Below are 10,293 nucleotides of genomic sequence, written 5' to 3'. Positions count from 1 at the left end.
AGGCAATATTCAAGGGATGGGGCGGGGGGGAAAGGCCAAGACACAGTCTTAGACCTTAAAGCATGCAGTCTTGGGACGCCTGGGTGGCTCAGCGGTTGAGCATCTGCCTTCAGCTCAGGGCATGATCCGGGTCCCGGGATCGAGTCCCACTTTGGGCTCCCTGCATGGGGCCTGTTTCTACCTCTATGTCTCTTCCTTTCTCCCTGTGTCTCTCATGAATAAATAAATAAATCTTAAAAAAAAAAAGCATGCAGTCTTTAAAAACTGTTAAATAATATTGAATTTTTGCATATACCCAATATACTATAGATCTTTAATATAATTATTGAGATGTTCAATAAGGAAAGAAACACCACATGATTTAGACTGAAGCAAAGTCTTGTCCAGTGTGGACAAGATGACTTCTGGGCTCCATCCTGGTTCTGTGAGCCTATAATTTTAGGGGTAGTCTTCAGACACTTGTGAATTTAAAAGATGGCAGTGAAGAAAACCCAGTACAACTTGTATGACATATTTCCAGCATTGGTTTAAATCAGCTGAGTAGGGATCCCTGGGTGGCTCAGCGGTTTGGCACCTGCCTTTGGCCCAGGGCACGATCCTGGAGACCCAGGATCGAATCCCACATCAGGCTCCCGGTGCATGGAGCCTGTTTCTCCCTCTGCCTATGTCTCTGCCTCTCTCTCTCTCTCTGTGACTATCATAAATAAATAAAAATTAAAAAAAAATAAAATAAATAAATCAGCTGAGTAGCCATAGATACTATTCTAGGGTAATCCAAGAGCATCCATATGGGTTTTACAATTTTTAAAAAAGACTTTATATATGTGAGAGAGAGAGAGCACAAGCAGGGGGAGAGACAGAGGCAGAAGCAGACTCCCTGCTGAGTATGGAGCCCACCTCGCAGGACTTAATCCCAGGACCCTGGATCATTGACCTGAGCTGAAGGCAACTGCTTAACTGACTGAGCCACCCAGGTGCTCTGGATTTTACAATTTTATTATAAAAATATTTAGGGACAGACACAGTAAATATGTATATATAGTGCGAAATAATCAAGGAAAAATGGAAAGAGGATGATTTCATACATATAGCCATCTATTTAATATTTATAAGGCACTAACTATATATGCCAAGCACTGTTGTGGCAATTGGGAAAATGAAAATAATCTGAATATTTCCCTGCTGGTGTTTAAGACTGTAAAGCAAAGTGATACGATCATGGCATGAGGAAATATATTGTTTAGGCTCAAATCCTAGTTCTACCACTTTTTAGTTAGGTGATCTTGAGCCAACTTACCTAATTTCCTTTTGCCTTAGTGTATATATATATATATATATATATATATATATATATATCTCCCTATTTTACAGTGTACCTACATTAAAAGGATGTTTGTGAGGCTACATGGGTTGATATGTGCAGAATTCCAGGAGAAAAATTTTCCACATTGCTTTGTTGGGTCCATAGGCAGAGTTTTCCTGGTTTCTGTCTTGCAGCTCTTCCTGGTTGGATGCTGTGCTCTTCCCTTAAACCAACCCCATGGCCAAGTCTCCTATCACAGCATGAGTGTTAAAACTCCTGCCCTTGGTTTCTGGGAACTACCTGTGGCCCAATAACTCCCTCCCTTCCCACTTCCACCTCTCAGCCCCATGCTATAGTCTATGAGTCTATCACTCAAGCTGTAGGCTTCATTTTTGCTTCTGGCACTAAAATGTTTCTCCTCTCTTTTGAATTTAGTATTTACTCCATTACTATTTTTTTTAATAGCCTATTTTTTTTGAGCAGCGTTAGACTTCAGGAAAAATTAAGAACTCTCTAGACAGTTCCCTATACTCCTGCACACAATTTTCTCTATTATTCACGTCCTCAGGTATGTTTTCTAAAATTAATAATCCAATATTGATACATTATTATGAACTAAAGTCCATAGTTTATTCAGATTTCCTCAGCTTTTACCCAATTTCCTTTCTCTGTTCCAGAATCCCTTTTAGGATACCACATTACATTTAGTCATCATGTCTCCAATGGCTCCTCCTGGCTGTGACAGTTTCTCAGACTTTCCTTGTTTTTGATGACCTTGATAGCTGTCAGGAGTATCATGCAGGTATTTGGCAGGATGTCTCACCACTGGAATTTGTTGAATGTTTTTCTCATGATTAGAATGGGGGTATGGGTGTTTGGGAGGAAGATCAGAAAGGTTAGGTGTCACTTTCACCATATCATAACAAAGGTACCTACTATCAACATGACTGACAGCTGTTGATGTTGACTTTGGTCGCCTGGCTACAGTAGTGTTTGTCAGGTGCCACCACTGTGGCTAGTCTTCTCTTCTTCCCTACTTCCCACTCTTTGGAAGGAAGTCCTATGAATAGTTCATACTTAAGCAGTGGGGAGTTATGCTCTCCTTTATTACTGTTTTTTTGATGGTTATTTTAAAAGATTTTATTTATTTGAGAGAGAGATAGAGAGCATAGGCATGCTCATGGAGAGGGAGGGGCAAAGAGAGAGAGGGAGAGCAAGAGAGAATCCTGAAGCAAACTCCCCACTGAGCGGGGAACTGACAAGGGGCTTGAAGTGAAGACCCTGAGATCACAACCTGAGCGGAAACCAAGAGTTAGTCGTTCAACCAACTGAGCCACCCAAGGCACCCCTCTTTGATTTAGGATTTCTATGTGTTTGCAGAGTTAAAGGGTTCCAAGTTGGCTCTGTCAAATTGCTGGTTATAAATATTGATGGAGTCTTTCTCCGGGATATAGTAGACACCCAGTCTTTGGTTCCTGTCTCACATCATCTCACATGGATGATTACTAACTCCTTTCTCTTTCCCTTTTTTCCTTTTTTTTCACTTGTCACACCACACTGTCTCAGTTTGCCTCTCACCACCTTGGCTATTTCCTCTCGGTTTCTTTTGTCAGTCCCTCCTCCTTCCCCACTTCTAATTACTGAAATTCCTTCATCCTAGATCCTCTTATCTTCTCACTTTCTCCCTAGGTCATCTCACCTCTTGGCTTTTTTTTTAAAGATTTTATTTATTTATTAATGAGAGACACACACAGAGAGAGAAAGGCAGAGACACAGGCAGAGGGAGAAGCAGGCTCCATGCAGGGAGCCCGAGGTGGGACTGGATCCAGGGTCTCCGGGATCATGTCCTGGGCTGAAGGCGGCGCTAAACCGCTGAGCCACCTGAGCTGCCCACCTCTTGGCATTAAAGCCATCTCAGTGATATCTTTTTTTTTTTTTTTAAGATTTATTTATTTTTAGAGAGAGAGAGTATGAGCAGTGGTGGGTGGGGCAGAGGGAGAGAAGAGATTCTCAAGCAGGGTCCCCACCAAGCGCTGAGCCAGGCATGCTTGGCTTGGTCTTGGACTCAAGCCCCATGAGATCATGACCTGAGCTGAAACCAAGTCTGCCATTAACTGACTGAGCCACACAGGTGCCCTGCCATCTCCGTCATTGCTATGGCTACTTTTATCATCTGTGGCTGATGGATCCCAATGTATTTATTTCTTGCCAAGACTTCTGTTTTGAGCCTCTTCCTGCCGTTTTCTCCCTTTTCCACTCTCTGTGTTATCTGTCTATCCATTCATGCATCTATCCATCTACCTTTCAAATATCTTTATCTATGTTCTACTCAGTATCTCCATTGGGCGTCTCACATCTCACAAAGTGAATCCATTATCCTGTCCTACAGACCTCGGAGATCCTTAGGTGTGGCTGATGATTAAGCCACAAGATCATCAAGGGGGACTCAAACAAGATCATCGAGACACTGTCATGTTTGCTTCATCCCTTGGTCCTGCTTTCCTCAGGGTTGGCATCATTCCTAAGCATTTTCTACCATAGCAAGAGCAACACAGCTCCTAGTAGAGCCAAAGAAAAAGAGATTTCCCCCTTCCCCACAGTTCTATTAAAAGTCCTGGTACTGAATCTCATTGGCTTTATCTGAATCATGTATCCATTCAAACCAATCTCTGTGCCCCAAGGTATCCCATGCTCTCTGATTTGCTAGCTTTAGTCCATGAGCTCACTCTTGTAATGAGGGATGTGGCCAGCCTGACCCAGTCACATGTATTGAGAGTGGGGGAGTTATGATTTACCACAAATCATCTTGGCAATGTACTGTTTTCAAAAGAAGTAAGGGATGCATTCTGGGGAGGTTGGACAACTGGTCTCCCATTTGGGAATTTTTAAAATGCACTGGCTTTCTTGGGTGTGCTGCCTGGCTTCACATCCTCAGTGCATCTCCTTTATTTTCAAGATGAACTTCAGACTCCTTAACAAGGCCTTCAGGTTTCTATCAACCTCCTTGATTTCATCTCAGTTTGGCTCTGCCTTCCTTACTATGGTCCAACCCCACTGGCTTTAGTTTGTTCCTGATTTAGGAACTGTTAGGTCCTGTTTTTTTTTTTTTTTTTTTCCTGCCTTCGTGTCTTTAAACGTGGTATCGACTGAATGTTTGTGTTTCCTTAGAATTCATAAGTTGAAATATTAATCCCCAAAGTGATGGAATTGGGATGTGGGGACTTTGGTAGATAATTAGGTCATGAGGGTGGAGAAATAAATTTCTGTTGTTTAAAAGTCTATAGTATTATGTTATAGCGGCCCAGACTATTACTACAAACGTGCTGGTCTCACTGCCTGGAGCTTTCTCTTCTTTTCTATTTCCCCATCTTCATACCTCTGCTTGACTCATCAGCTTAAATGTCATTTCTCTAGAGAAGAGTTCCCGATTTCTCAGAGTGACTTAGGACCATTAACTATTCTCATGGTCCCCTGTGCCTCTCCACAGGACTCACTACAATTCTAATAGCTGATCATTTTTGAAGATTGATTTTATTTATTCATGAGAGACACACAGAGAGAGGCAGAGACACAGGCAGAGGGAGAAGCAGGCTCCCTGCAAGGGAGCCCGGTGTGGACTTGATCCAGAACTCCAGGATCATACCCTGAGCCAAAGGCAGACGCTCAACCACTGAGCCAGCCACCAGGCATCCCTCAGTTGATCATTTTTGTAATCATTTTTGTCAGCTCTCCACAATGGACTTTATGCTACATGAAAGCACAGATTGTGTCTGGTTTAATATCTTATTGCTAAACCCTAGTTCCTGACACATAATAAGGCACATGAGAATAACTCAATGCATATTTAATGAATGAATGAGTGAAGAAGCAAGGGTTTACAGCTATCATAGCCAGCTCGGGCTATCATGACAAAATATCATAGACTGGGTGGCTTGAACAACAGAAGTTTATTTCTCATTGGTGCTAGAGAGTTGAAGTCCAAGATCAAAGGGCTGGCTTATTTGGCTCCTGGTGAGAGATAGCTTCCTGTCATGCAAGTGGCAGTGTTTTTTCTGTATCCTCACACCAAGGGGAGAGTAGTGGGGAGATCAAGCTCTTTGGTCTCATATAAAGACACTAATCCCATTCTGAGAATCTACCCTCATGACCTCATCCAAACCTAATTGCCTCCAAAGGCCCTGCCTCTCAAAACTACCATCACCATGGTCCTTCCACACATAAATTTTTTGGGGGACACAATTCAGTCCGTGGCATTATCTCATTTGATCTTTGATAACTTCACAACATAGATTCCGTCTCAGGATGAAGAAAAGGAGGCTTAGAAAGTTGAATCTACCCAACGCCACTTGGCTAGGTAGTGACAGAACTTGGAAGTTTTCAAATCTAGGAATATCTGCCTTGAAAGCAACTGAAGATCTGCGGCCTCCGGAGGCTCCTGAGGCATTATCCTGTTTGGTTTTGAGCCATTTAGTCTGAAGGTAAATGTGAAAGTGCGTGAAGCAGGAATGTAAAGAGGAGCACATATGGAGAGACGTCTAAACAGTAGAGAGCAGGATAACACCTTGGACACTGAGAGAAAGGGGGGTTTATCCCCAGGAAGAGACTGGGGCAGGAGTTTGACAGGAAGCTGGGCCCTGGAGGGTTGGGGGTGGAGTTTGGGATTATGATGTCAACCATCATCAGAGAAATATTTGACTCATCTTCTCTCATCCTCTCCACCTCGTTCCCAGGTCCCACACCCTTTTGCTGGCTCTGACAGGGTTTTCAGAGCAGGAAAAAGAAGAGCAAAATAGGAAGAACAAAATTAAGACAGCCCCCACCTTATACAGAGGCAGCGGGCGATACAAAGACCTCCCTGTTGAATAGATCTCAGAATAAGAACATTTTCTCCCACACAGAACCAGTGTTAAGATAAAGGGTGACATTCTCACAGTCCTCAGAAGCCTGATTAACTCATGACGTTCTGGAGCTAGGACTAGTAACAATATGCCTCAACTCAGAGAACATTGATTGGGCTCCTTTTCTGAAGCCAGAACTTGGGAAACTGCTGAGAGGGAAGGAGCTGTGGGTGACTTCCTCTGCCCTTGGGAAGCTGTCAGCTGGGTGATGATTTAGATACTTTGGGGGCACCAGCCCCTTATCTTGGCCACCGTTTCCACAGAAAGGTGAATTCTCAGTCACAGCATGCTGGCTGTGGGCCGGGCCTGGAACGTACTGGCCTTCCTTCCTCTCGTTCCCTTTTCTCACCCTCCCATTTGCAGTTACTCCTTCAACAACAGAGTGCAGCCGCTGGCCTCTTGGTTCCTGCCAAGAAGGAAATTCAGGAGCTTGGCCTACCCAGTGTCCTGAAGTTGAAGTCCTGAGTCTGACTAGTAAAGGGCCATTTGGCCATGAGAAAGTCACAAAGCATCTCTGAAATGAAGGAAGAAATTACATCCTTCTGGGTTACCTCGTTGGGTTCTTGGGGAATAGGAAATGATATGCTATGTATGAGCTTTATAAACTGTAAAGACCTATGTAGTGCAAACAACTGTGCTCATCCTCATAGAGCTGATTAGTGGGATGGGGCCTTAGACAGCCCTTATTGCTGCCCTGCATTTTCTATGCACCAGGCCCTCTTCTTCTTCTTTTAGATTTATTTATTTATCTATTTATTTATTCATTCATTTATTCATTCATTCATGAAAGACACAGAGAGGGGCAGAGACACAGGCAGAGGGAGAAGCAGGCTCCTCGCGGGGAACCTGATGCGAGACTCGATCCCAGGACCCTGGGATCACGACCTGAGTCAAAGGCAGACGCTCAACCACTGAGCCACCCAGGTGACCCACCAGACCCTCTTCTAAGCGTTTCATACACATTTATCTGCAGAGCAGACCAGTGGGGGTTGGTACTTTAATCCTCATTTTACACACGAGGAAGAGAGAGGTTAAGTGACCGCTTCAGGGTCACAAAGTAAGTGGCAGAACTGAGATTCAAAGGCAGGCATCCAGGCTTCAGAACCCATTGCTAACCACCAAGCGAAGCTGCCTTCTGGATGCTTCATGAGCACCCTCTGTAAACGCCTCTGGGAGCACTTGACCAAATTATAATTGCGTACCTTGGTGATAAATAAGCTACTAGATAGAGGGACTGTGGCTCATACACACACACACACACACACACACACACACACACACACACACACAGTGCCTGACACATAGTTAGAGCCCAGTAAACATTTGTTGAATGAATAAATGAATAAATGTTCTCTGGGGAGTTATACAGCAAGTCTGATACAACTACTGTGTTTTCCCATTAGCTTTTCTTGGTTAACTACAACTCATTTCCTTCAACCATTTCCAGCAAGAAAATGTTTGGTATTTCTTGCTATCTTTATTGTCAGTCTTTTGCATTTTTCTCAAGGTCAACAATGACCCATCTAAAGGGAGATGTCAGAATGTGAACACTACTTGGAGAACCGGCTGGCCAGCCCTGGATCCAGTGTGACTATCCTGTCCTGTATCCATGGTATATAGTCATTATCTAGGACTCTTTCAGGAGGTCACTCCTGCCCCTGAACTTTTTGTATGTCTGGACAGTTTCTTGACTATGAAACTAAGTACCCAGGTGACCATTAGGCCTTTATTAATGGTCTAGGCAGGTAAGAATCCCTTCTAAGAATCCCTTCTTCCCCTCCTGTCCCCTCCCCTTTGCTCCCTTCTCCACTCTTCCCTTTGCTGGAGGAGCTGAAGGAAGGGGAACGGATTCTCTAAAGTCCTAACCTAAGAAAACAGGCCATGGTTGATGAGGGAGTTGGGGCAGGAAACCTCATCTTTTAATCTAGAATCTAGACCATGTGTCTGTCCATTTTGCTTCACGGCATGACTACAATGAGTTTTCTCTTAAAAAAAAAAAAGGCATCATTGGCTTCACATATTGGACGATATCCAAGGGGATGGGAGGATGCAATGTTTGCATTTGGACATGCTTTGAAAATTCCCGGATTAACGTGGACAAAAGGTATTTGCAAGGTATATCCGTGGACACAAAGATGCTTGCAGCGTGTCCGTGGACAAAAGATGCTTGCAGCATGTCCGTGGACAGAAAGGTATTTGCAGCGTGTCCGTGGACAAAAGATGCTTGCAGCGTGTCGGCTGGGAAAGTCTAGCCTCCGGTTCCCACCAAGACGGCAGCCGCCGACAGAGAGCGAGGGCCACCGTTCGCTGCAGAGGCAGAGACCCACGCTCTCCGTTCTCTATCGCGGCCAGGGGTCTAATTCCCAGTGGTTTGGACTGGAGGTTACCTGGGTGAGCGAGGGCTCCCCTGGACACTCGGAGCTCGGCTCTCGGGGTCGGGGGTCCCCGCGTCCGGGCCTCGGAGCCCCCCCTTCCCCCCCGTCCCTCCCCCCTTCCCCCGCGGTCCGGGCGGCGGGCAGGCGGCGGCGGCGGCGCGGACGGGGGAAGCGCGGCGCCTCGGGAGCGCGCGGGGCCTCGCGTGCGCGCTCCCGCCGCCGGGCCGCGCGCGCCCGCCCCTCCGCGCCCCCGCGCGCCCGCGCCCCCGCGCCGGCCTCCCCGCCCCCCGCGCGTGCGCGCGCACTCCCGGGAAGTCTCGCGATGCCCTAGCCGGCGGCTCCCGCTGCGGGCGGCTCTGGCTGTTGCTGTGGTTGCCGGCGCGGCGGCGGCGGCGGCGGCGGCGGCGGCGGCGGCGGCGGCGGTCCTGCCGGAGGTGTCGGCCCGCGGGCGGATGTTGACATCGTGTTGTTGTTGCTGCTGACGGTAATGGCGGCGGCGGCGGCGGCCGGGGCGGCAGCTGCCCTGTAGCCGGAGCCCGGCGGCCCAGGGCGGTCCCCGCGGCCTCGGAGCCCGCGGCCGCGACTCCCCGCAGCGCCCGCCGCCTCGCCAGCCGGAGCCCGGGCCCGGGCCCTGGAGTCGGGCCCCTTCGGGCCGGGGCGGGGGGCCCGGGAGGCCCAGGATGGCGGATTTCGACGAGATCTACGAGGAGGAGGAGGACGAGGAGCGGGCCCTGGAGGAGCAGCTGCTCAAGTACTCGCCGGACCCGGTGGTGGTCCGCGGCTCCGGTCACGTCACCGTGTAAGGCCCGGAGGAGGGGAGGGCGAGGACGGGCAGCGGCGGGGCCGGGCCGCCCCCGGCGTCGGGGCTGCGGGAGGAGCGGGCCGCCAGGAAGCGAGAACTTGCCTTCACCCCGTGTGTTTGGGTCGCCGGCGTGGGGACAGGCGCTGCCCTCCATCCCTCCCCTCCCCCTCCCCCTCCCCCTCCCGCCCCTCCATCCTCCCCTGCAGGCCCCGGCGCTGTGGCGGGTCCCCGGGGGGAAGGTCTCTCCCGCGGGGTCTGCCCTTCAGCTTGCGGCGGAAGCGCAGTATGGACGGGGCGCCTCCCGCTCGTTTCCTCATCCCCTTGCCCCTTGTTGACGGGCGGCCCCGTGGCCAGAGGTGGGCCCTACGGGAAGGGGGGGGAGGCGCCCCCCCGTGACAGCTGGTCGTGAGCGGTTCCCCGTCGCCGTGCCCGTGCCTTGCACACGCACACGCAGGTCCCCCCAGCCTTGCAGGGTCCATTTCCGCGGAAGTAACGCAGGCTCCTGTAATCGGCTCTGATAAAAATGTGTAGATGAACCAGCATCGGAGACCACGCAGAACGGCATACGTGTAACTACCCGGTTTTTTGTTTTGTTTTGTTTTGTTTTTGTTGTTTTGGAAAGAAATCTACGCGATGGACCCACTGAGCTCAGGTTCCTATTAAAGGGGCTCTCGGGGAATCCAAGCCTCCTCTGGGGGTGAACTCTGGCATCTATAGGGTTTCTTCCTTGGATAAGGGTCGTGTCCCCCCCCCCCCCTCCCCCGCGTAAGTCCGATTTGCAGCGTTTAAAAGTCCCGAGATCTTTCAAACAAATAAGGAGGGAGAGCTTCGCTTCGCCCCGAAGGGTCATGACTAATAAAAGGAATGCGAAGACTCGGACCAAATCCTGAGCTGTCCGGAAGCAGGAAGTTTGGT

At 48.7% G+C, this 10,293-nt stretch overlaps 1 protein-coding gene across 1 annotated transcript in view; it reads left to right on the top strand.

Annotated features, from left to right (window-relative positions):
* Positions 1-9,188: 9,188 nt before the first annotated feature.
* The window catches only part of CHIC2 (cysteine rich hydrophobic domain 2), a 52,235-nt gene continuing 51,130 nt past the window's right edge, over positions 9,189-10,293 (top strand). Inside the window, exon 1 of the mRNA XM_038556128.1 lies at positions 9,189-9,375. Within this exon, the coding sequence (XP_038412056.1) occupies positions 9,257-9,375 (119 nt within the window). The 5' untranslated portion in view covers positions 9,189-9,256. The remainder of the gene's footprint in view (positions 9,376-10,293) is intronic.

The sequence above is a fragment of the Canis lupus genome, chromosome 13 (assembly GCF_011100685.1).
Source record: "Canis lupus familiaris isolate Mischka breed German Shepherd chromosome 13, alternate assembly UU_Cfam_GSD_1.0, whole genome shotgun sequence".
Taxonomy (NCBI): domain Eukaryota; kingdom Metazoa; phylum Chordata; class Mammalia; order Carnivora; family Canidae; genus Canis; species Canis lupus.
Note: the sequence above shows the minus strand (reverse complement) of the source record. Positions and strands in the feature narration are given on the sequence as shown.